Source organism: Elephas maximus, chromosome 19, assembly GCF_024166365.1.
Source record: "Elephas maximus indicus isolate mEleMax1 chromosome 19, mEleMax1 primary haplotype, whole genome shotgun sequence".
NCBI lineage: Eukaryota > Metazoa > Chordata > Mammalia > Proboscidea > Elephantidae > Elephas > Elephas maximus.
In genome coordinates this window covers 48466137-48490099 of record NC_064837.1, presented here as the reverse complement: position 1 = coordinate 48490099, position 23963 = coordinate 48466137, and the positions used below count along the sequence as shown (strand labels likewise).

General features: G+C 44.8%; 1 protein-coding gene across 1 annotated transcript; it reads left to right on the top strand.

The window, feature by feature from the left end:
* The first annotated feature begins 8718 nt into the window (after positions 1 to 8718).
* Positions 8719 to 12214, top strand: LOC126062084 (keratin, type I cuticular Ha1). The gene is made up of 7 exons (XM_049859165.1): positions 8719 to 9080; positions 9278 to 9360; positions 9707 to 9863; positions 10656 to 10817; positions 10912 to 11037; positions 11210 to 11430; positions 12088 to 12214. Exons 1-7 carry the CDS (start codon positions 8733 to 8735, stop codon positions 12212 to 12214), a joined length of 1224 nt encoding a protein of 407 aa, XP_049715122.1. The 5' UTR covers positions 8719 to 8732.
* Positions 12215 to 23963: the final 11749 nt, after the last annotated feature.

Genomic DNA, 23963 nt, shown 5'->3' with positions numbered 1-23963 from the left:
GCTGGGGGTGGCATTGTAGACACCATCTTTGGGGACAAACTTGGTGCCCAGTAGGCTTGGTGAGCTTAAAGCTGCCTGGACATACAGTGGAGTGTGCAGCTTCTTTTTGGCTTCTGCAGCCTGTTTTGCTGACCACTTTGTGCTCCCAGCTGCTAGCCACTCCCACAGGGGGCTAAAATACTCAGGTCAGTGCATTTAGGTTTTGCTAAATTATTTCTGGAGGAAGTCTTAACAGTAGAAGAATTCTTCCTACTGCTTAGAGTATTTGTACCTATTTTCTCATTTTAGTTCCTCAGTAGTACTGTGATAAATGTAAGATTGATAGTACACCTCTTTAATAAATAAGGAACAAGAGGAGGGGCTTGGTTTAAATTAATAGGGCAGCCGATGCCTGGCCTACTCTTGCTCCACCAGCCTTTTTACCTTTCTCTTTGCTGTGTGTTCCTTTCCATGGCCTTGCACATGGGCAGCCTGAGTCCTGGTCCCAGCTCCATTGTGGACTCAGGGCAGCTCACTGTCCTTTTCTAGGCTTTGGCCAAATGACAGGGACCTTGAAGGCCTAAAATTCCCTTTGCCTCTAAAATTCTAAAGTTTCTATATCCTTTTACACGCTTCTCATACCAATGGTTCAAACACCTGTTTTTTCTCTCTGCAGACTTCCCTGCAGCCTGTGTATAGCCCCAGCCCCTGCAGCCCCTTCCTCTCCAGGCCTCCCCAGACCTCTTGTGGGCCCTGCTCATCGACTCCATGCTGACATGCTCCTCACCCTGCGGTGCTGGGAAATGGGCAAAGTCGGCAGCATCTTTGGCTGTGCTCCCTGGGCCTGCTATCCAGGCTTTGCTTCCTACAGCCTGGCTCACTGCCAGCCAGGCAGGATGACTGAAGTGAGGCAGCCCTCTCCGCTGATGGGCTTTTGAGTCCAGCAATGCAACCCCTGCCCCTGGATTTGTGTTTCACTTCAGGGTCTCCTGGGTCCTCCATTTTCTCTCTTCTGTTGCCTCCTGGTCTCCCTGAGACATGGCAGGCAATCTCATTTCATTTTGCTAATAAACTTCACTTCTGCAGCATAATGAGCCCAGTGCCTGCTGGCCTCAGTTTCCCCATCCCAGGCCAAGAGCGTTGCTGGGTGTTTCTTGGGCCAACTGTTCTGTGGAAGCAGGGGCTGTGGTGTAGGACGCTGAGGCTCCCTCACCAGAGTGGTTCTGGGAGATGGCAAAACCAGTGAGGACCAGGGTTAAAAATAGGACTGAGGCAATATGGCACAGATGAAAGATAGCCAGCTCTTGACCCAGCCAAGCCTGCTTATAGACAGATTCATGAAGAATTTAAAGTAGACCCTAAGTAAAATCCTCCTTTTATCTGGGTAAAGTCATCTGGTCCCTTGTGCAAAGTCAGAGGTTCTGCCAGACTGTCCTAGAATACCCTACTTAAATTAAGCTTTCATGATTGCATGCCCATAATGAGCAAGACACTGTGCTGGGACTTTACAGACAATCTTACAAAGATGGAGTGGCTGTTATTATTATCAGCTGGTGGCTGAGTCAAGACTTGAATCCCAGTCTCTTTGAACAAGAGTCAAAGCCCATATGTTCGAAGCTTTGAAGGGGGACAAAAGCAAACATGAAAAGGGTTAGGGAGCTGGTTACAAAAGTGTAGTCTTGGGACCAGCTACAACAGCATCACCAGGGAACTTGTGAGAAATGCAAATTCTCGTGCCCCACCCCAGACTTTCTGAACCAGAAACTTGGGGCTGGGGTCCAGCAGTCTGTTGTATTGAGCCTTCTAGGTGACTCTGAAGCAAGCTTAAGTTTGAGAACTACTGGGTTAGGGGATTTACTTGGGAAATGCGGCCCTGACTGGCCAGACACTATCGGAAGAGCTGGCTTGCTCTCCTAAGTCCCTCAGGTGGGGTGGGGAATCGCAAGCCATCAGTAGTGCTGTTCCCCTGCACATTGCAAAACTTTGAAAACATTCAATGATGATAATTGCTGAACCTATCTTTGTCAGGCTATCAGATTAGAAAGGTCCAAACAAGCTGCCCCAGCCAAGTTCCCCCGCAGGTTTCACGTCCTGCAGCAGCTGACCGTGGAACTTGCAGGCCATAGACAAATGACAAATTGACAAATCAACCAGAAGATCCACATTTAGGCAGCCGTGGCTGAGAACCAGAACCTCTCTACAGCTCAGTGTCACAGCTGGCCAAACTTGGGCCACCATTGGAGACTAATAAAGCAGGGGCTTTACAGTCACCTGGTGGGGATGCTGAGGTGGGGACTCATGCATCTGATGGGGCTGGATGAGGTGGCCTTTAAGGATCTCCAAGTCCCCAAACTCTATGTCTTCTTGCTTTCTAGGCTCTTTTTTTTGGTCAATGAAGCTACAAGTGTTAAAGCAGAGCCAGCAAACCTGCTCTAGGAGCTGGTTCTTGTCTTCTCTCTTTGCTCAGTGAACTCTCTGAATTGGTGTTGCTTGCCAAGACATTTACGAGTACCGTTGATGGTTGTTTAATTTGCCCCTCCTTGTGCAGGGCTATGGCTGCAGGAGTGACCATAGTTCCAAGCATCCAAAGATTCAGGACCTGGTTGCTTCTCTGCCTCCAGCCCCTCTCAAGCCCAGAACCCTACCTGTTGGCCAATATCCATTTAGATAGGACTGGTTTCCTTGGGAGGCATGGGGACTTCCATTGTTGGAAGCTCTGGAAGGGTCAGGAGCTGTTACACATTTCCCTCCCTCGTGGCTTTTTCCCCCAAGTGGTGAAGAAGATGCTTGGGCACAGGTGAAACATCCCTGAGGCACCTACCCAAGAGTAGGTCCCACTAAGGAAGAGCAAGCTTGTTTAGTCTTAATTTAGCACCTGGCCCAAGCACCCTGACTCCTCCTTTGTACTTAAATAGCTTCTTTCATCCAACAAGTTCAAAGCTGTCTAGAAAAATAAACTCACTTATTCTTGCACCATGACAGAGTAGGCAAGCATTCTTCTTCCCATTTAAGGGAGACAAAGAGGAGTCATTCTGTGATTGAGAGATCCGTCTGGTGACATGAAATGAGTCAGTGGGGCCCCAGGGTGATTGACCTGTGTTTCTTAAGTTCATATCCAATGCCTTGACTGAGTGTCACTTATAATTAAAATATTAGCTCTAATGAAACATTGTGTGTGTGTGTGTCTATAAGTGGTTTGGGCTCCTGGGAAGATAGAATGAGCAGAGGGGATCACTGTGCTTGAGGAGGGATGAAAAGCTTCCCTATAAACCAAACAGCCCATTATTAACACCATTACCACCACCACCATCATCATCATCATTATCATCATGTATCTTCAACATCATCATCATCAAAGTTTACACTCATTGAACTCTCACTATGAGCCAGCCACTGATCTAAGTTATAATTTATATATAAGCTCATTTAATCCTTACAGCAACTCTATGAAGTCAATGCTATTGTTATCTCCATTTTGCAGATGTGGAAATCAAGGTTCAGAGAAGTTAAGTAACATGCCCAAGGTCACACAGCTACTAAGTGGAGAAGCCAGGATTCAAAACCAGACAGTCTGCCTCTGGCAACAGTGCTCTTAACCGCTGTCCTTTACAGATGCCAAGTCTTAGATTTTGCCAGCAGAAAAACAAAGCCATAACTATCCCCATTGTTTTGATTCTTTTCCTTGAAAGGAAATGAGAGTGTTTATGCTAGAGGAGGAGTCCCTGGGGTGAAAATGGTTAATGTGTTTGGCTGCTAACTGAACGGTTGGAGGTTCGAATCCACTCAGAGGCACCTTGAAAGAAAGGCCTGATGACCTACTTCCAAGAAATCAACTATTGAAAACTCTATGGAGCACAGCTCTACTCTGACACACATGGGGTCACAATGAATCAGAACTAATTCAATACCAACTTTTTTTTAATGCTAGAGGAACCTTTTTGGATAATTTATGCCACAAAGGGCAGTGCAAATAACAAAAAGTCTATAATATCTCAAAGAAGGTTGAAGCTCGAGGATCTGGGCAATTCTAATGCTGAAATTGCCAAAGAAGTTTAATCCACCCCCTGCCATTACTAAAACTTTGTATATTGAGGAAGAAGAGAAATAGAATTCTTTTATATATGTGCGTAGTTTTACCATTTACAAAGCACTTTCACATGTGTTATCAAATTTGAACCCCCAAACAACCTTGAGAGATAACCATAACCCCTGTTTTGTAATGGGGGAAGTTCATGCATAGGGAGGCCTCACAGCTGGTGGGGGACAGTGCCAGGCACTCAAGCCCAAGTCTTCTCATCCCTGGGCCATTACTCTTCACCACACTGAGCAGCTAAGGGCTTTGCTCGAGGTACATCTGGATAAGATTTCACATTCAGACCCACTCTTAAATGCTGGGGTGAGATGGTAGAGATGGAGTTTACAGAGAAAAGGTGTTCTAGGGCCTGAGGATCTCTGAAGGATAATTTTTCTGGTGCTTTCTCCCACCCTCCAGTGTGCTCCCTACCCCAACCACAACATTTCAATCTTCGACCATCTCCTGGGCTTCTTTGGCTCCCTCTTTATGCCAGTCATCATACCCAAATCTCCCTGCTCCCTTCCCCCTTCTTCTGCCCTGGTTTTCAGACACCCTATACGAGGTGTCTCAGTTATTCACATTGGCCTCCCAGGCCCTCCACCCAAATGCCTCCATACCCTAGTAGCTGTCTCTGATCTTGAGGATGGCAGAATTGTATCTGCTCCTCGGGAGGTCCATGAGCCATCTCTGTTTCTCTCGGCTAATCCCACTCCCTTTTCTATTTCCTCTTTCATTTGCTTGATCTACCCTTGCCTCTTTGCTTTCTTCTGCCCCATACCACATCCCTGGAATGGTTTCTCAACTGCACCTGCCAAGAGCCTCTTCCACTTGATTTGAAAGTCATCTCAGTGCCCAGGAATCCTCTGGGAATGCCGTGAGGCTGACGTGACGGGCAGTAACCACAGCCCCCACTTTGGTCTCCAAAGCTACAAGAATCAAATATATATATAAAAAAAAAAAACCCAAAAAACAAATTACCAGGGTTAGTTGAAGAAAAGACTCTTAAAGGGGTTAGATTTCCAAAGAGATTAATCCTTTGAATCCTACCTATGAGTCGCCTAGAGAGTGGAGCAAAAGTAAATCTTTGGGATACAGGTAAACAACCCTCCCCAGCCTCATTCCTTAATCAAGCGGTTCAGAATCATTAACCAGATCGAAATGACCTTGGAGTGTGGGGCAGGAGTAGGTGTGGATGGAAGTGGGGTGTAGGGGAAGAAATTTGGGGCACAGGTGAGAGGGCCCAACTACATTACATTATGTTAGAGTTAGGTGTGGACCTGTTTGGCAGAGCTGAGAGCTCCTGGAGGGCAGGGGGTCACATCATCTCCCCCCACCCACCATCTCTCCTGCACCTGGGACTGTGCCAGGCATATGGTAGATGTTCAACAAATGACTTCGGCACTTAATGTCGTGTGTGCAGTTTTCTAATTACATTAAATACAAACATACTTCCAAACATTCAGCTCACACTTCTTAAATATCTCACTTCCTTGCCTTCTGGTTATTTCTCATATATTTTTGTTGACCCGAATAGACAATTCTCTACTAGAACTATGATCTTTCTGTTTTAATTTAGCCCTGTGCCCAGCAAGAAATGTAAGGTGCTCAACAAACCATTTTGAATTAAATGGAAATAAAGAAAGTGGATTTGACAGTCCATTGCTCCATTTCTCTCCAAATGAATAAAATTTGCAAATATCCCAATCGGGAAATAGAGAGTACATGAAGTTCACCCCTTATCTGCTTGGGCTTATGGAGATCTTACAACCCTGGAGTTCCATTTTCCCCACTAATTCAAGAAGCAACTTCACTCAAGCCTCTTGATGTTTTGAAAACACTGCAAGAAAGAGGCTAGATTTACAAGCATGTGTACTCACCGGCCACTCCATCTGCTGTATCCATCTAGAATTCTTGTGCCATTTCACCTCCTGCAGGGTAGTCTGCAGGGAAAGGAATTGCCAGGAGTAATTAGCAGGTAACAGGGGTAACCTGTTCTCTCCTAAGTCCCTCTTCTGTGTGGCTGCCGATTGGCTGTGACCTGAAGCCAGCGCAAGCCTGACTATTCCTGCTCCTTTTTTCTTTTCTCCTCTCCATAATCCTTATTCATTCAGGAACAGGCAGTCTTGTGCTGTTACACTTTACTCTGCCTGGGTGTAGACAGCAGTGGATTTCTCAGCCACCACACAAATCTCAGACTGGATCACAGAGAAGTTCTGGTCTGAAGACTTTGGAACAATGTCGCTTCTTCTCTCTGAGGCCCCAGGGGCTGTGGTCTCTGTGTCTGTTGACCTTTTGTGAGTCATCTCCCTTTACATCTTTCAGGTTGCTCAGCAGGTGGGCCACTCTCCTGTGCATCAATTTAGGTTCTCTTGGCCACTTCTCAGCTTTGCATTCTCTAGGTTCATTCATATGAAGATGGGCAAGCTTTGATTAGCAGGGCGCACATGGCCCTGAGGTTTCCTTCCAGGTTTCCTCCTTGCCTCTTCATGTTCTTATCTCTCTCCGTCTCCATCTCTTTCCACTTCTCTGATCTTTTGGCGTTGCATGCAAATTCTATCTTTGCTATTTTGTCAACCCGTCCATGAATTTCCTTTCTTAGACCCTGAGCGGTCTCCTTTGACGAAGGTCTCCATGAGGCACCACTGGCCAATCAGTAGATAAGACCAAAGAGCTTGGAGGATGCTGCTGACATTTACTCCATGCTCAGACTAAAACCTCCCAGGGTGGGGAGGAAGAAAGGGTTGAGAAACCAACTTCTTGCTGCAAAGACAGTGCTTTGGAGCAGGCTGACGAGAATTGGGGGGCAGGAGACCTGTGCTGTTCTCCACGAGTGAGCACTCATCAGTCTAAAGCATGTCTTTCCATTGTCCCAGGCCCAGGTAATATGAGATGAAAGCTTCCTGCTGACTGTTGCTCCTAGCCTTACATCCGTCTTCTGGAAAGTCTCAGTGATGCCTGCCTCAGGGGCTACCTATTTCTCCTCTTTAATTGCCTTGAAGGAAAACAAAGAAATTTTCATTTTATTTTAAGCCTGGGGCTTCTTTGTAGTGCTGTGGGACCTCTCATCTGAATGGCATTATAATAAGTGGAGATAATGCCTTTGGAGAGTATAGATGAAGGATTGTTTACTGAGACTCAAGCAGAGCTTCACATCAATACTGTCATGAAAGCTTGATGGGGAAAAGGACTCCAATAAATTGTCAATAAAAATGCAGCCCTGGCTGGCAGCCCAAGCCACAGAGGAGGTCGGGGTGCTGCCACTCAGGTGCAGGTGGTACCTGGTGGTGCCTATAATTGTGCAATTGTATATATTCAAAACTTCAGTCACCCCTTCCTCAAACATTCTAGTGTCTTCCTTTACCTCCCAAATCAACCCCAAATGACTCCACTTGCCTTGCAAAAAATCTTCTGCTTGGACTGTGTCTCAGCATTTTCTTTACTGGTACCCAGATGCTTGGATTCAATTATGTGGACCACAGAGGCCCTTTGGTACTTTTGTACCTTTGGTTCTTAAACCAGATTGCATGTAACCCAAGGGTTGGGGGATGGGAAGCCCGGGGCAGGATATGGAGCATCTTCCTGGTGTATCAATTTAATTTAGAGAATTGGGGAAAACATTAGAAAGCCTAACAGGAAATTTTAAGCCATGATTTTTTTAATGTTAAAGCCAACGAGTTTATATTATGGAATATGAGGGAAAGTCACGTGAAGTTTTAAGACCAACTTCAAGGGATTTATTTCATGCTTATGGAGGTCTCTTGGGCTGTATCTCCTGATGTGCCCAGTGCACCGACTCACCCTGATCTGATGCTAGGGAAACCTCAGTGGAAAAGTTCCACAAGCACTTCCTTATTTCTTTATCTCACATCTGCAACCAGATAATTTCCTAGATAGTTTAAATGCATTTATATGCACCTCCAAGCTTGCATTTTTCAGCACCCTTGTAAAATCACCCTTCCTCCAGAACTTTCCCTGTTCTCAAACTAATTATCAAGCTTTAAAATTCTCCCCTCCACAATTCTTTTAGATGATATATAGGAGGTATTACATGGGCCCTTAAAACACAATGGGCTCTCCATACTTCTCAGTCATGGCCCAAGTCAACCCTTAACATCCACTTCAAGGCTTCTACGGTTTGGGATGCTACATCATTTAGGGATAACTTTCTTAAAGCAGATGGAGAGATAGTCTGCTGCTGCTATGTAATGTAACTTCTTTTTTGAATCAACCCCAGTCTCATCTTAGAAATGCCATTTGGGCTGGGAGATGAGTCTGCTTATGGGCCTGCAGGATCAACGTGACACAAAAAATGTCATTGGATGGACCAACACCCAATTAATGAGGGCAGATACTTGGGATGGACTGTGTGGCCTCTTTGAAGGTCTACCACAAAACTGATTTCATGGGTGTACTGTCTGAAGAGGAGTGCTGACTTAGCAAGAAGCCCAAGTAAAGAATTTTATGGGACAAGGGACTCTTCTGAAGAAGGCAAATAACAGACTGAAGGCAAGGGCATTTGAAAACCAGTGAAGTAAAAAAAAAAGGATATCATACACTGTGTCCACACCCTCTGTGGAGGGGGTATAAAGGCTCTCCAGAGGAAGGAGAACCACAGGCTCTGTGGCTTGGAGAACCTGGATTCTGCTTTCAGTCAGACATCTTGCTCCCTCCCAGCACCATGCCGTACACCTGCTTCCTGCCCAACCTGAGCTGCCGCACCAGCGTCTCTTCCCGGCCCTGTGTGCCCCCCAGCTGCCACAGCAGCACCCTGCCTGGGGCCTGCAACATCCCTGCCAATGTGGGCAGCTGTGGCTGGCTCTGCGAGGGCTCCTTCAATGGCAATGAGAAGGAGACCATGCAGTTCCTGAATGACCGCCTGGCCAACTACCTGGAGAAGGTGCGCCAGCTGGAGCGGGACAATGCGGAGCTGGAGGGCCGCATCCGTGAGTTGTGCCAGCAGCAGGAGCCCTACGTGTGCCCGAACTACCAGTCCTACTTCCGGACCATTGAGGAGCTGCAGCAGAAGGTGAGGGGCCTTGCTGTCATATCTAATCGAGGGGAGTTTGTGATGCTTCTCAATCTGTGGTTGAGAAGTGGCGTTTCTTGTACGCTATCATGATTCTTGTTTCCCCTACTTTCCAAATGGCTTTTTAAGGCATTCTAAAGAAGTTGGTGTTTTCATTTTTATTTTTGATCCTCATTAAGCAACCTCTTGTTCCTCAGATCTTGTGCACCAAGGCTGAGAATGCCAGGCTCGTGGTGCAGATAGACAATGCTAAGTTGGCTGCAGATGACTTCAGAACCAAGTGAGTTGCTCGGAATTAGTACTGGTGGTCACTCCTTTGTGCTTAATTCTAGTTAAATAAAAGGGATTTCTGTAGTTTTGCTGAACAAAAGACAATCCATCAGCTGTGAAGGATTCTGCAGAGGACTGGGGGGAACCAAGCAAAGGAATCCCCAAAATAGATGAGGATTCAAATCAATATGCTTATTTTGGGATCAATATTGGGTCTTGACTGAGCCTCCAAAACTCTGTCTTCTGGGTGTACTCACTGGAGGAAGCAAGAAGACAAGACAAATAAGGTTATCAAAGATCCTTTCTGTGGGCCGTGAAGGTCTGCCAGTTACTGCTCTGACCCTGTCCTTGTGCAGGTACGAGACAGAGCTGTCCCTGCGGCAGCTTGTGGAGGCAGACATCAACAGCCTGCGCAGAATCCTAGATGAGCTGACTCTGTGCAAGTCTGACTTGGAGGCCCGGGTGGAGTCCCTGAAGGAGGAGTTGCTATGCCTCAAGAGGAACCATGAGGAGGTGAGCCCTGAAATGAGAAATGAAGGAACTTGACTCAGTCTCAGGCTAAGGATGGCTTCAGTGATTTGGAGTGGTAGAACCAGGAGTAATAGGCTGAGGGTAGCTTATCAATTTCTTCTAAAAACACCAAAACAACATGATAAAAAAAAAACTTGAGATGAAACCTATCCATCATCCCAGATAGAAAGTATCTTTCACTCAAAATTGGTGCGTCATTTGGGTTTCCCAAAAAATTCTCTACCTGCTTGTGGTTGGTCACTGGGTTGTAAGATGAGTCCCAGTGTTGCTGCATCACCGCTGTGCAGTCATTTCTCTTCTTCAAAGGCCATAGCACCAAGATTGATGAATCTGAGTTTCCACCCTTTCAAAGTCTTGGTGGAAATTTACCTGGGGCTCCTCCTTCTCCTCTCTCCTGAGAGGGCCAAGGCATGATCTTACTTCTTACTTGATGGCAAGAATTGTTTAACATACAATCTGAAATTGTACAGCCAAATCTTTGCATTCTGGGATGATGCACAGCCAATCTGCAAACTGGGAGAGCCAGGAATTGGTCCACCCTTCAGTGGCATTTGAGTAAATGCTTGGGAATTCTTTCTGAATCCAAGTGCAATGGCATGGTAATGGTGAGAAGTGAGCTGTGCTGCATGGAACACAGACCACTTAACCTCAAATTGTCATGGACTGTTCCATTAAAAGTTTCTTTTCTGAGGAAATAGACTGACAGGGCTTTAACAAGTAATGCAATTTCTCGAGATCATTCTTCATTGAGGAGCATATTTTCTGCATCTACAGGAAGTCAACACCCTGCGTTGCCAGATAGGAGACCGCCTCAATGTGGAGGTGGACGCTGCTCCCACTGTGGACCTGAACCGTGTGCTGAACGAGACCAGGTCTCAGTATGAGGCCCTGGTAGAGACCAACCGCAGAGATGTGGAGGAATGGTTCGCCACACAGGTGGGTGTCTAAACACTTGATCACTCAGGACACAAGGCCTGTAGGGCCCTTAGACAGGGTCTGACCCCTGTCTTCTGCCCTCTGGATATTTCAGACTGAGGAGCTGAACAAGCAGGTGGTGTCCAGCTCAGAGCAGCTGCAGTCCTACCAGGCAGAGATCATCGAACTGAGACGCACAGTCAATGCCCTGGAGATCGAGCTGCAGGCCCAGCACAACCTGGTAAGTCTCCTCAGGTCCTGACAGAGTTCAGGGTCTTGGAGTAGTTGTAAGGATTGGAATTGTGAGGAGGAGGAAGGGGAAAGATAAGTTTTTGGAGATTCTCTGAGAACTGAGTTAATACCTTGGAAGAAAAGGACCTTATATGATGATCTGTCATCTTTCTTCACCACAGAGAGACTCTCTGGAAAACACGCTGACAGAAACGGAGGCCCGCTACAGCTCCCAGCTGTCCCAGGTACAGTACATGATCACCAACGTGGAGTCTCAGCTGGCGGAGATCCGGTCTGACCTGGAGCGGCAGAACCAGGAGTACCAGGTGCTGCTGGATGTCAGGGCCCGGCTGGAGTGTGAGATCAACACATACCGGGGCCTGCTGGAGAGCGAGGACTGCAAGTGAGTATACAGCTGGAGATGTTTGTTGAAGCCATGTACACACGAGTGTACTACTCAGTTGGGCTCCATGTAAAGATTGCATACCTTGGAACAGAAATGATGCCTTTGCATGAGACGTGCTCAAACAGAACTCAGAAAGCACAACATGGCCATCATTATAAACATAAAATTGTTTGATGGCAAGAATTATTTGATGTACAGACTGAAATTGTGCAGTCAATTCTTTGCATTCTAATGTGATAATATTGATATGTAATCAATGCTATTGCTTTACATTTTGCAATACTGTATTGTACAGCGGGTGCATTTCCCTACATTATCTTATTTGACCTTACAGGCTGGATCAGTATTCTTCACATTCTACAGGTGAAGAAACTGGGGCTTGGAGAAGTGGCTTGCCCAAGATCATCAGCTAGGAATGGACAGAGTGGGCACTAGAAGTGAGATTTGCAGAGTTCCCATCTAGTACTTTTGGAGCTATGTGACAGGAAGGTCATTAGCCATCTATCTGATAGTGAGCTTTGCAGCAGGTGAACCTGTGGCTTCCTCTGTTACAGACCAGGCCAAGTCCTGACAGGCATTCACTCTTGGGGTCTCTCTAGTGTATGATTATGAGCCTTCCTCAACTCATCTGTCCACATCATTCTTTGTTTCCAGGCTGCCCTGCAACCCCTGCACCTCAACCAACGCATGCAGCAAGCCCATCGGGTCCTGCGTCTCCAATCCCTGCGTCCCCTGTGCCCCTCGCCCCCGCTGTGGGCCCTGCAACTCCTTTGTGTGTTAGAATCCAGGGACTGCCAGAGGAGCAAGGATGCGGGGCTCAGAGCACCAGTGCTGTGACCTGGCCCTGGCTCATTCGACAAAAAGGGCCACCAAACACAATTTACATGGCTGGAGGTGCCCCAGGAAGGCAGCCAAGAAACTCATCCAAAGCCTCCAACCACCTCCACTTCCTGTCCACCTTTTCCTTCACTGGGGTCTGTTTCTTCCTCTGAAGTGCCAGTGGCCCTTCCTTGCAACCTCCTAATAAACTTGATTTCCCTGGCAAAGCAGATGCCTTTCTCATTGGTATTCATTGGTTTCAATGTACTCGTCACTTGAGTACTCTATAAAACGCTACTTGAAAATCAGGCCATATAATGGTCTGACTCAAATGCAAGAGCTGTTGGTGCCTGGAGGGCAGATGGTTGGCCTGGTGCTCTGGAACCGTGGGTGAGGCAGCCCAGCCCCTGATTACTTCTATCAGGAAGCTGAGCCCCATGGTTAAGAGCCCCAACAGGCAGGCCAGTAGGAAGGAGGGCAGGGAGGTGCAGTGCCATGGCCCCTACCTCCCCTTGACAGTGTCTGGGTTTTTCTCACTCTCTCCTCTTGACCTGGACATCTCCCAGAGCTTCTTGTATCTAAATTTGAACTGTGGATGCATGAGCTGGTGGCAGGAAAGAGGCTCCAGAAGACTCATGCTTTTTTCATTAGGAAGCTTTGGGTCCAACATTGTATTATTATGGTTTATTGGGGGTCTAGGCAGCCTTAGAGACTTCCAGCAAAGGGATACTCTGGCTTGCCTGTCTTGCCCAGGACTCCCTCCTTTTCCACTGTGTGGGAGAGATTGTGGTCAGCCTGGGCCTCCAGCCACTTTCGTTCCCTCACTGGCTTGGGGAGACACCATCAACTCTTCAGTAGGTAATCTGGCTTTTCTCAATTCAATTCAATCAGTATCTGTTGAATACTTACTCTACAGACACTGGATGGTGGGGTGAGGAGAGGCACATAAAGAAAGACACAGTTCCAGGCTGTAGGTTATTTATGATGTGTCATAGGGGATAACACTACTCCTCAAATGGTGCTACTACACGGCACAGCCCCTCTGGCACTGTGAAGAGTAAGGCTGGTGCAAGAAGCAAGTCTTTGGATACTGAAAGGGGCAAGCACTGGGGACTGAAGGCATCAGTGTTTAACAAGAAAGATCATCTTTAACTCTAATGAAGATCCATGGATGTGATAAACATGACTTGCTAAAACTTCAGAGGGTCATTTTGAAATGAAGGGATCAGAGAGACTCCTCAGGTCTCTGTCCGTCACAAGGAACGACCTGAGGCAGGTATTGGACTCCACTTTGGTGAAACACATCCCTGTGTACTGAAATGATCAAATGAACAGAAATGATAATTTTCGTTTTTGATAAAGCAACTATTCTTTCTACCATAATTTCTCCCTTGATCCTTATTTTTAAAACTCAAGTTCCAGGATGGATTCAGATTTGTGCATCTTACTACTTTGCTTGCGAAAAGCCTCTGACCTTGAATTTGTTCTCTGCTGTGATTTGCCACTACGTCTGTGCTTTCCTCCAAATCCAATGTCAAGTTCAGTCCAGAGGACCTCTCATTTTGCTTGTTCCTTTACTTCACATCCTGCTTATATGTATTATTCTACAACACCATGAAAGTAATTAGCTCCTGTGGTAGGCAGAATCATGGCCCCCTCAAAGATGGCCATGTTCTAACCTCTGAAACCTGTAAATGTGTTAGTTTACATGGCAAAGTCGAATTAAGATTGCAGTTGGAATTAAGGTTGCTAATCAGTTGACCAAGGAGCCCTGGTGGTGCAACTGTTAAGTGCTTAGCTGCTAACCAAAAGGTTGGTAGTTCGAACCCAGCCAGCAGCTTCATGGGAGAAAGACCTGTTGATCTGCTTCCATAAAGATTACAGCCAGGAAAACCTTATAAAGCAGTTCTACTCTGGTCACATGGGGTCGCCTTGAGTCAAAATCAACTCAATAACATCTAACAACAACAACAACCAGCTGATCTTAAAATAGGAAGATTATCCTTGATTATTTCAATGATCCCTATGTAACTACAAGGGTTCTTAAAAGTGGAAGAGTGAGGCAGAAGAAGAAGAGTCAGGGGGAAATGTGACTATAGAAAAAGGCCAAAGTGATGTGAGAGGGATTTGACCCGTTCTTGCTGGCTTTGAAGACGGAGGGAAAGGGCCATAAGCCAAGGAATGCAGGTGGTTCTGGAAGCTGGAAAAGGCAATGTCTTAGTTATCTAGTGCTGCTGTAACAGAAATACAAGTGGATGGCTATAACTAACAGAAATTTATTCTCTGACAGTCTAGTAGGCGAGAAGTCCGAATTCAGGGTGCCAGCTCCAGGGGAAGGCTTTCTTTCTTTGTCAGTTCTGGGGGAATGTCCTTGCCATCAATCTTCCCAGGCCGAGGAGCTTTTCAGTGCAGGGACACCAGGTCCAAAGGATGCACTATTCTCCTGCCTCTTGTTTCTTGGTTGTATGAGGTTCCCCTGTCCCTCTGCTTGCTTCTCTCTTTTGTATCTCAGAAGATATTGATTTAAAACACAACTTAATCTTGCAGATTGAGTCCTACTTCATCAACATGACTGCCTCTAATCCTGCCTCATTAACACCAGAGAGGTAGGATTTACAACACATAGGAAAATCACACCAGATGACAAAATTGTGGAAAATCACATAATACTGGGAATCATGGCCTAGCCAAGTTGACACATTTTTTGGGGCATACAATTCAATCCATAACATTCTACCCTTTGGCCCCACCAAATTCATGTCCTTACCACATGTAAAACACATTCACCCCATCATATCATAGCCAAAGTCTTAATTCAACTCCAAGTCCAAAATCCAAAAATTCCTCTTAATCTGTGAAATCTAGAATACAGATTATTTGCTTCCAAAGGCCAGTGGTGGAACAGGCACAAACTAGACATTTCCATTACAAATGGGAGAAATTGGAGGGAAATAAGGGATAACAGGCACCAAGCAAGTCAGCAGAACACATTATATTAGCTCTCAAGGCTTGAAAATAATCCTCTATTCTCTGAGACCATTTAGGAAATGGTCCTGCCCTCCAGACTCTGGGGGTTGGCCACACTCTCTGGAATCTGGGTGGGGACCCCTCAGCCTTGGGCTTCAGCTCCACCTTCCAGGCCCATTGGAACAGCAACTCTGCTCTCTCGGCTTTGGGAAGCCCTATTCTCCTAGTCCATCTGAGTGGTGACTCTGCCCTTTGGGACTCCAGAGGTTGTGGCCCTACCTTTTGAGACTGAGGTACTCTTCTTCCTGTGCTCCTTGTCTCTTCAACTTCTGCTTCCTGGCTCCTTGGCCTTTTGGCTGCTAGGGACTTGCAGCCTGTGTCTGCCTGCTGGGGCAAGTGTTCCAAAGCTTTTTAGTTCCACTTCCGCCAGTAAACTTTGGCCAGAAGGCACTCGGCTCTCTTGGTGAGTCGTGGGTCGGCAATCCTAGCTCCACTGATAAGTGCTTGGTGGCATCCCACTCTACCAGGAAGCCTCCTGCCAAAGGCACTCAGCTCTAGCGCAGTCTCTCGCTGGTCTCTTGGTCCTGCTGCTGCCATTTTTATGCTGCTGGTCTCGCCATCTGTGCTGACTCCAGTGTAATAGCTTTCGTCACTTTCTTCTGAGTCTTCACCAGAATTGTCTGTGACGTCCATAATTCCACAAATAGCCTCTTCAAGGCAATTTAGGCTTTTACTACTAGGCACTTTAAAACTCTTCCAGCCTCTATCCATTCACAGCTCCAGGGGGAAGGCTTTCTCTCTCTGTTGGCTCTGGGGGAAGGTCCTTGCCATCAGTCTTCCCCAGTTGAGGAGCTTCTCAGTGCAGGGACCCTGGCTCCAAAGGACATGCTATTCTCTCAGTTCTGGTTTCCTGGTTGTATGAGGTCCCCCTGTCTCCCTGTTTGCTTCTCTCTTTTGTATCTCTAAAAAGAGATTGATTTAAGACACAACCTAATCTTGTAGATTGAGTTCTACCTCATTAACATAACTGCCTCTAATCCTGCCTCATTAACATCATAGAGGTAGGATTTACGACACAAAGGAAAATCACATCGGATGAAAAAATGGTAGACAATCAATATTGGGAATCAAAGCCTAGCCAAATTGATACATATTTTTGGAGGACACAATTCAATCCATAACAGGCAAGAAACTGCATTTTCCCCTGCAGCCTTCAGAAAGGAACAAAGACCTGCCAACACCTTGATCTTAACCCAGTGAGTCAAAACCTTGATTTTAGATCTGTGCTGGGTGTCTGACCTACGGAACTCTAAGATAATAAATTTATGTTGTTTAAATCCATTGCATTTGTGGTAATTTGTGATAGCAGCTCTCATCTATCGAACATTTACTATGAATTAGATAGAATCCATTTCTTTTTGTAAAAGTAATATTTAGAAAGAATCAGTATCTTAACATTCATGACAACTCTGCAAACAAAGCCCATTTTACAATTGAGACAATTGAACCTCAGAAACTTGCTTGAGATCACAGTTGTTGTTGCTGTTGTTGTTAGGTGTCGCCGAGTCGGTTCTGACTTGTAGCAACTCTATGCACAACAGAACGAAACACTGCCCAGTCCTGCGCCATCCTTACAATCGTTGTTGTGCTTGAGCTCATTGTTGCAGCCACTGTGTCAGTCCACCTCGTTGAGGGTCTTCCTCTTTTCTGCTGACCCTGTACTTTGCCAAGCATGGTGTCCTTCTCCAGGGACTGATCCCTCCTGACAACATGTCCAAAGTATGTAAGACGCAGTCTCGCCATCCTTGCTTCTAAGGAGCATTCTGGTTGTACTTCTTCCAAGACAGATTTGTTCGTTCTTTTGGCAGTCCATGGTGTATTCAGTATTCTTCGCCAACACCACAATTCAGAGGTGTCAATTCTTTTTCGGTCTTATTCATTGTCCAGCTTTCACATGCATATGATGCGATTGAAAATACCATGGCTTGGGTCAGGCACATCTTAGTCTTCAAGGTGACATCTTTGCTCCTCAACACTTTAAAGAGGTCCTTCATTGCAGATTTACCCAATGCAAAGCATCTTTTGATTTCTTGACTGCTGCTTCCATGGCTGTTGATTGTGGATCCAAAGTAAAATGAAATCCTTGACAACTTCAATCTTTTCTCCGTTTATCATGATGTAACTTATTGGTCCAGTTGTGAGGATTTTTGTTTTCTTTATGTTGAGGTGCAATCCATACTGAAGGCTGTGGTCTTTGATTTTCATCAGTAAATGCTTCAAGTCCTCTTCACTTTCAGCAAGCAAGGTTGTGTCATCTGCATAACTCAGGTTGTTAATGAGTCTTCCTCCAATCCTGATGCCCCGTTCTTCTTCTTATAGTCCAGCTTCTTGTATTATTTGCTCAGCATACAGATTGAATAGGTATGGTGAAAGGATACAACCCTGACACACACCTTTCCTGACTTTAAACCAAGCAGTATCCCCTTGTTCTGTCCTAACAACCGCCTCTTGATCTATATAAAGGTTCCTCATGAGCACAAATAGTTGTTAGCAATGATAGGCTTTGAGCTAGGTTCTATCTACACATAAGACACTGCGATTAAGTTTGAAGAATGATTTAAAAGATCAGAATTACAGGTTTCCCCCTTGCTATCTGATAGTTTGTCTTATACCACTTCGATTTTATGAAAGACCTACATTAGTACCTGTTTTAGCTAGTGGAAAGAAACCCGAAGAGGATTTTTACCTCCAGGAAAAAAGTCAAAAAGCAAAAATAAGGTTCCTATACGTAAACAGGAAATCCCGGTGGTGTGGCGGTTAAGTGCTACGGTTGCTAACCAAAAGGTCAGCAGTTGGAATCCACCAGGTGCTCCTTGGAAACGCTTTGGGGCAGTTCTACTCTGTCCTATAGGGTCACTATGAGTCGGAATCGACTGGATGGCAGCAAGTTTGGGTTTTGGTTATACGTAAACAGCTGCTTTGGGGGCGGGCATGCCTGCTGACAGTGGGCTCGGTAGGTGAAAACCAGGTCAGTGATGCTAGATGGGTGTCAGGCCCCTGCAATCATCTTGGTACCTCAGGGGTATATAGTCTGGGAACTCAAAGTACACTGTGCCTGAAGGGTGTGACAGGCCCAGGTCGCTGTCCAGGGAACTGCAATCCAGGCCAGCGGGGCCAGGGTAGGTGCAGCCTGGTCAGAAAGCCCAGCAACCCCTCCCTCGACCTCCTCTTCATCTTCCTTCCTGCTGTGGTCTCCTCCTCCTCTTCCCCCAGCTCTTCACCCTCCGATGGTGTCAGGGAGATGCCCTTGCCCGATGGCACCTGGGCACGCTCCATTGTCCGTGGGTGGCCTGTCCCACCAGGAACATTCTCCACAGCTCCCACCCGGGGTTTTATGTGTTATTTAGTATGACTGGAAGGTTATTTTTTGGGTCTGGGAAGCTCAAAAAATTTGCCCATATAAATTGAAGGTAATTACTTCTTCACTTTTGCCACTTCAGCATAGGAAAGGTTTCAGAGGACTACTGTACTTTCGGATAGCAGGGGAAACCTATAACACATCCAGGTCAACAACATTCTTCGAAGCCATCCCCTACACACAGATACCAACTAATTTTTACCACGTCTCTTTGGGAATTGGCTTTAGAGTCGATTATGACTCACAATCACATGGAAGTTATTCTTTTCATTTTTTAAGAATTATCTAACTTGATTGTCCATGTTAATCACACAGCTTCTCTTTGAATGGCTTCTCCAAATCAAGCCCATCCTCAAAGGATAAAGGTTTGCCACCAACAAACTGAACATTAAAAAGACACAGACACCGCCAGAATAGGAAGCTCCAAACATGCCTGGAGCAAAGCAGAGTCACCGAAGTCAAGGCGAGTTCCGGCAAGGACAAAGGCTTTTGCATCCGTAACCTCTGCCATGTCTTTTATCTTTAAAAACAAAAACCTCGCTCTTGGTAGCCACATCCTAACTTTTTAAACGAATGTGTTCTACCTTAAGCATGTCCATGTGGCTTTTAAATTATTTTTAGGTGCTCTGTCTGTCCTCATCACCAAACACGCTCCAGGAGAGTAGTTCCCAAGCTTGCTTCTGTTTTGGAATCAGCTGGGGAATTAAAAAAAAAAAAGTGTTAAGGTCTGAGTCTGCCCTCAGATAACGTGATTAATTGGCCTGGGATGCAGCTTGGTCACTGGCAGTTTTACAAGCTTCCGGGTGATTCTAATGAGCCAGGTTGAGAAACACTGGCCCAAACCTGGTGTCTAGTCCTGATTTATCCTTACCAGCTCTGTGTCCTTGGCTGAGCCACACGGCTTCCTTGGGCTTCAGTTTCTCCACAGGGATAGTGGAGATAACATTCCCTTTTCTACCTACTTTATACACTTGCCAAGAGAATCATGTAAGGTTCTATTTTCAGAAACATTTTGTAAACCAGACATTTTTTATTAGGATTATTAATAATTTTGATTATTGCTGGCCTAACTCACAGCTAAGCTGCTGCTTTTTTTTTTTTAACCTAGTCATACAGTTTAATAATGTCATAGACACACACGCACACAATTAATACCTGAAATATCACCTGAGTCAATGATTATGGGTCTAAGAGTTGCAGTCACTTTTTGTACCTAAAACCCAAGTTTAATTATAAACTTGCAGATAATCTTACATGCAAGATTCCACGTTGAGGATCTGGTGAATAATTGAAAATGCCAACTTAATGCACACCATGAGAAAACTGAAAAGATGTAGGAAATGCCATGCGCTATAACTTGACTTTCCAAAGGGCAAATTTTAACTCCCAAACACCGACCGTATAAGTAAGTGAGGAAGTCAGGGCAAATACAAAGGTGCTTAGGCACAGTGCCCTCATGATGACCATTTCTATTTTATACTTAAGGAAACAACTCATTACTTACAAAGCCATACTTACCAAGGCAAAAGGAAAATTAGAATTAATTACAAGTCTTTTTTGATTCTTATCATTACACACAACAATAAAATCACTAGGTATTCTTTAACAGTACTTTTGATGGGAGATTGAAACCTTTCGAAGAAAAATTCCACGTTGAAACTGAAGGGTAGAATTTGGTAAATCAACCAAACCACTTTATTTCAAAATAGTGGGAGAATAATCTGGAATTACAGGAAACCTCATTGTTAAGAGTTCACGCCATATGAAAAATTGACTTACAAAGGTCTTTTATTTAGCTCCTACCATCTTATATGGAAACCCCGGCGGCCTAGTTGTTAAGTGTTGTGCCTGCTAACCAAAGGTCAGCAGTTTGAATCCACCAGGCGCTCCTTGGAAACTCTGGGGGGGCAGTTCTACTCTGTCCTATAGGGTTGCTATGAGTCAGAATGGACTGGACGGCAATGGGTTTGGTTTCATTTTACCATCTTATGTATTTTTTTTTTTATTTTAAGATTTTTTTTTATTAACTTTTATTGAGCTTCAAGTGAACGTTTACAATTCAAGTCAGTCTGTCACATATAAGTTTATATACACCTTACTCCGTACTCCCACTTGCTCTCCCCCTAATGAGTCAGCCCTTTCAGTCTCTCCTTTCGTGACAATTTTGCCAGCTTCCCACTCTCTCTATCCTCCCATCCCCCCTCCAGACAGGAGATGCCAACACAGTCTCAAGTGTCCACCTGATATAATCAGCTCACTCTTCATCAGCATCTCTCTCCCACCCACTGTCCAGTCCCTTTCATGTCTGATGAGTTGTCTTCGGGGATGGTTCCTCTCCTGTGCCAACAGAAGGTCTGGGGACCATGGCTGCCGGGATTCCTGTAATCTCAGTCAGACCATTAAGTATGGTCTTTTTATGAGCATTTGGGGTCTGCATCCCACTGATCTCCTGCTCCCTCAGGGGTCCTCTGCTGTGCTCCCTGTCAGGGCAGTCATCGGTTGTGGCCGGGCACCAACTAGTTCTTCTGGTCTCAGGATGATGTAGGTCTCTGGTTCATGTGGCCCTTTCTGTCTCTTGGGCTCTTAGTTGTCGTGTGACCTTGGTGTTCTTCATTCTCCTTTGATCCAGGTGGGTTGAGACCAATTGATGCATCTTAGATGGCCGCTTGTTAGCATTTAAGACCCCAGATGCCACATTTCAAAGTGGGATGCAGAATGTTTTCATGATAGAATTATTTTGCCAATTGACTTAGAAGTCCACTTAAACCATGGTCCCCAAACCCCCACCCTTGCTCTGCTGACCTTTGAAGCATTCATTTTATCCCGGAAACTTCTTTGCTTTTGGTCCAGTCCAATTGAGCTGACCTTCCATGTACTGAGTGTTGTCCTTCCCTTCACCTAAAGCAGTTCTTATCTACTAATTAATCAATAAAAAACCCTCTCCCTCCCTTCCTCCCTTCCCCCCTCGTAACCACAAAAGTATGTGTTCCTCTCAGTTTTTACTATTTCTCAAGATCTTATAATAGTGGTCTTATACAATATTTGTCCTTTTGCCTCTGACTAATTTCGCTCAGCATAATGCCTTCCAGGTTGCTCCATGTTATGAAATGTTTCACAGATTTGTCACTGTTCTTTATCGATGCGTAGTATTCCATTGTGTGAATATACCACAATTTATTTACCCATTCATCGTTAACGGACACCTTGGTTGCTTCCAGCTTTTTGCTATTGTAAACAGAGCTGCAATAAACATGGGTGTGCATATATCTGTTTGTGTGAAGGCTCTTATTTCTCTAGGGTATATTCCGAGGAGTGGGATTTCTGGGTTATATGGTAGTTCTATTTCTAACTGTTTAAGATAACGCCAGATAGATTTCCAAAGTGGTTGTACCATTTGACATTCCCACCAGCAGTGTATGAGAGTTCCAATCTCTCCGCAGCCTCTCCAACATTTATTATTTTGTGTTTTTTGGATTAATGCCAGCCTTGTTGGAGTGAGATGCAATCTAATCGTAGTTTTAATTTGCATTTCTCTAATGGTTAATGATCGAGAGCATTTTCTCATGTATCTGTTAGCTGCCTGAATATCTTCTTTAGTGAAGTGTGTGTTCATATCCTTTGCTCACTTCTTGATTGGGTTGTTTGTCTTTTTGTGGTTGAGTTTTGACAGAATCATGTAGATTTTAGAGATCAGGCGCTGGTCGGAGATGTCATAGCTGAAAATTCTTTCCCAGTCTGTAGGTGGTCTTTTTACTCTTTTGGTGAAGTCTTTAGATGAGCATAGGTGTTTGATTTTTAGGAGCTCCCGGTTATCGGGTTTCTCTTCGTCATTTTTGGTAATGTTTTGTATTCTGTTTATGCCTTGTATTAGGGCTCCTAGGGTTGTCCCAATTTTTTCTTCCATGATCTTTATCGTTTTAGTCTTTATGTTTAGGTCTTTGATCCACTTGGAGTTAGTTTTTGTGCATGGTGTGAGGTATGGGTCCTGTTTCATTTTTTTTGCAAATGGATATCCAGGTATGCCAGCACCATTTGTTAAAAAGACTGTCTTTTCCCCAATTAACTGACACTGGTCCTTTGTCAAATATCAGCTGCTCATACGTGGATGGATCTATGTCTGGGTTCTCAATTCTGTTCCATTGGTCTATGTGCCTGTTGTTGTACCAGTACCAGGCTGTTTTGACTACTGTGGCGGTATAATAGGTTCTGAAATCAGGTAGAGTGAGGCCTCCCACTTTGTTCTTCTTTTTCAGTAATGCTTTGCTTATCCGAGGCTTCTTTCCCTTCCATATGAAATTGGTGATTTGTTTCTCTATCACCTTAAAATATGACATTGGAATTTGGATCGGAAGTGTGTTATATGTATAGATGGTTTTTGGTAGAATAGACATTTTCACTATGTTAAGTCTTCCTATCCATGAGCAAGGTATATTTTTCCACTTCAGTATGTCCTTTTTAATTTCTTGTAGTAGAGCTTTGTAGTTTTCTTTGTATAGGTCTTTTACATCCTTGGTAAGATTTATTCCTAAGTATTTTATCTTCTTGGGGGCTACTGTGAATGGTATTGATTTGGTTATTTCCTCTTCGGTGTTCTTTTTGTTGATGTAGAGGAATCCAAGTGATTTTTGTATGTTTATTTTATAACCTGAGACTCTGCCAAACTCTTCTATTAGTTTCAGTAGTTTTCTGGAGGATTCCTTAGGGTTTTCTGTGTATAAGATCATGTCATCTGCAAATAGAGATAATTTTACTTCCTCCTTGCCAATCCGGATGCCTTTTATTTCTTTGTCTAGCCTAATTGTCCTGGCTAGGACTTACAGCACGATGTTGAATAAGAGCAGTGATAAAGGGCATCCTTGTCTGGTTCCCGTCCTCAAGGGAAATGTTTTCAGGTTCTCTCCATTTAGAGTGATATTGGCTGTTGGCTTTGCATAAATGCCCTTTACTATGTTGAGGAATTTTCCTTCAATTCCTATTTTGGTGAGAGTTTTTATCATAAATGGGTGTTAGACTTTGTCAAATGCCTTTTCTGCATCAATTGATAAGATCATGTAGTTTTTGTCTCTTGTTTTATTTATGTGATGGATTACATTAATGGTTTTTCTGATATTAAACCAGCCTTGCATACCTGGTATAAATCCCACTTGATCGTGGGGAATTATTTTTTTGATATGTTGTTGAATTCTATTGGCTAGAATTTTGTTGAGGATTTTTGCATCTATGTTCATGAGGCATATAGGTCTGTAATTTTCTTTTTTTGTAATGTCTTTACCTGGTTTTGGTATCAGGGAGATGGTGGCTTCATAGAATGAGTTGGGTAGTATTC

Bases quoted from the DNA above. Each gene is read 5' to 3' on its own strand.
- LOC126062084 (XM_049859165.1), top strand. From the start codon at position 8,733: ATGCCGTACACCTGCTTCCTGCCCAACCTGAGCTGCCGCACCAGCGTC. The intron at 9,361-9,706 runs GTGAGTTGCTCG...GTCCTTGTGCAG, and splicing joins GCAGATGACTTCAGAACCAA to GTACGAGACAGAGCTGTCCC. The intron at 9,864-10,655 runs GTGAGCCCTGAA...CTGCATCTACAG, and splicing joins TCAAGAGGAACCATGAGGAG to GAAGTCAACACCCTGCGTTG.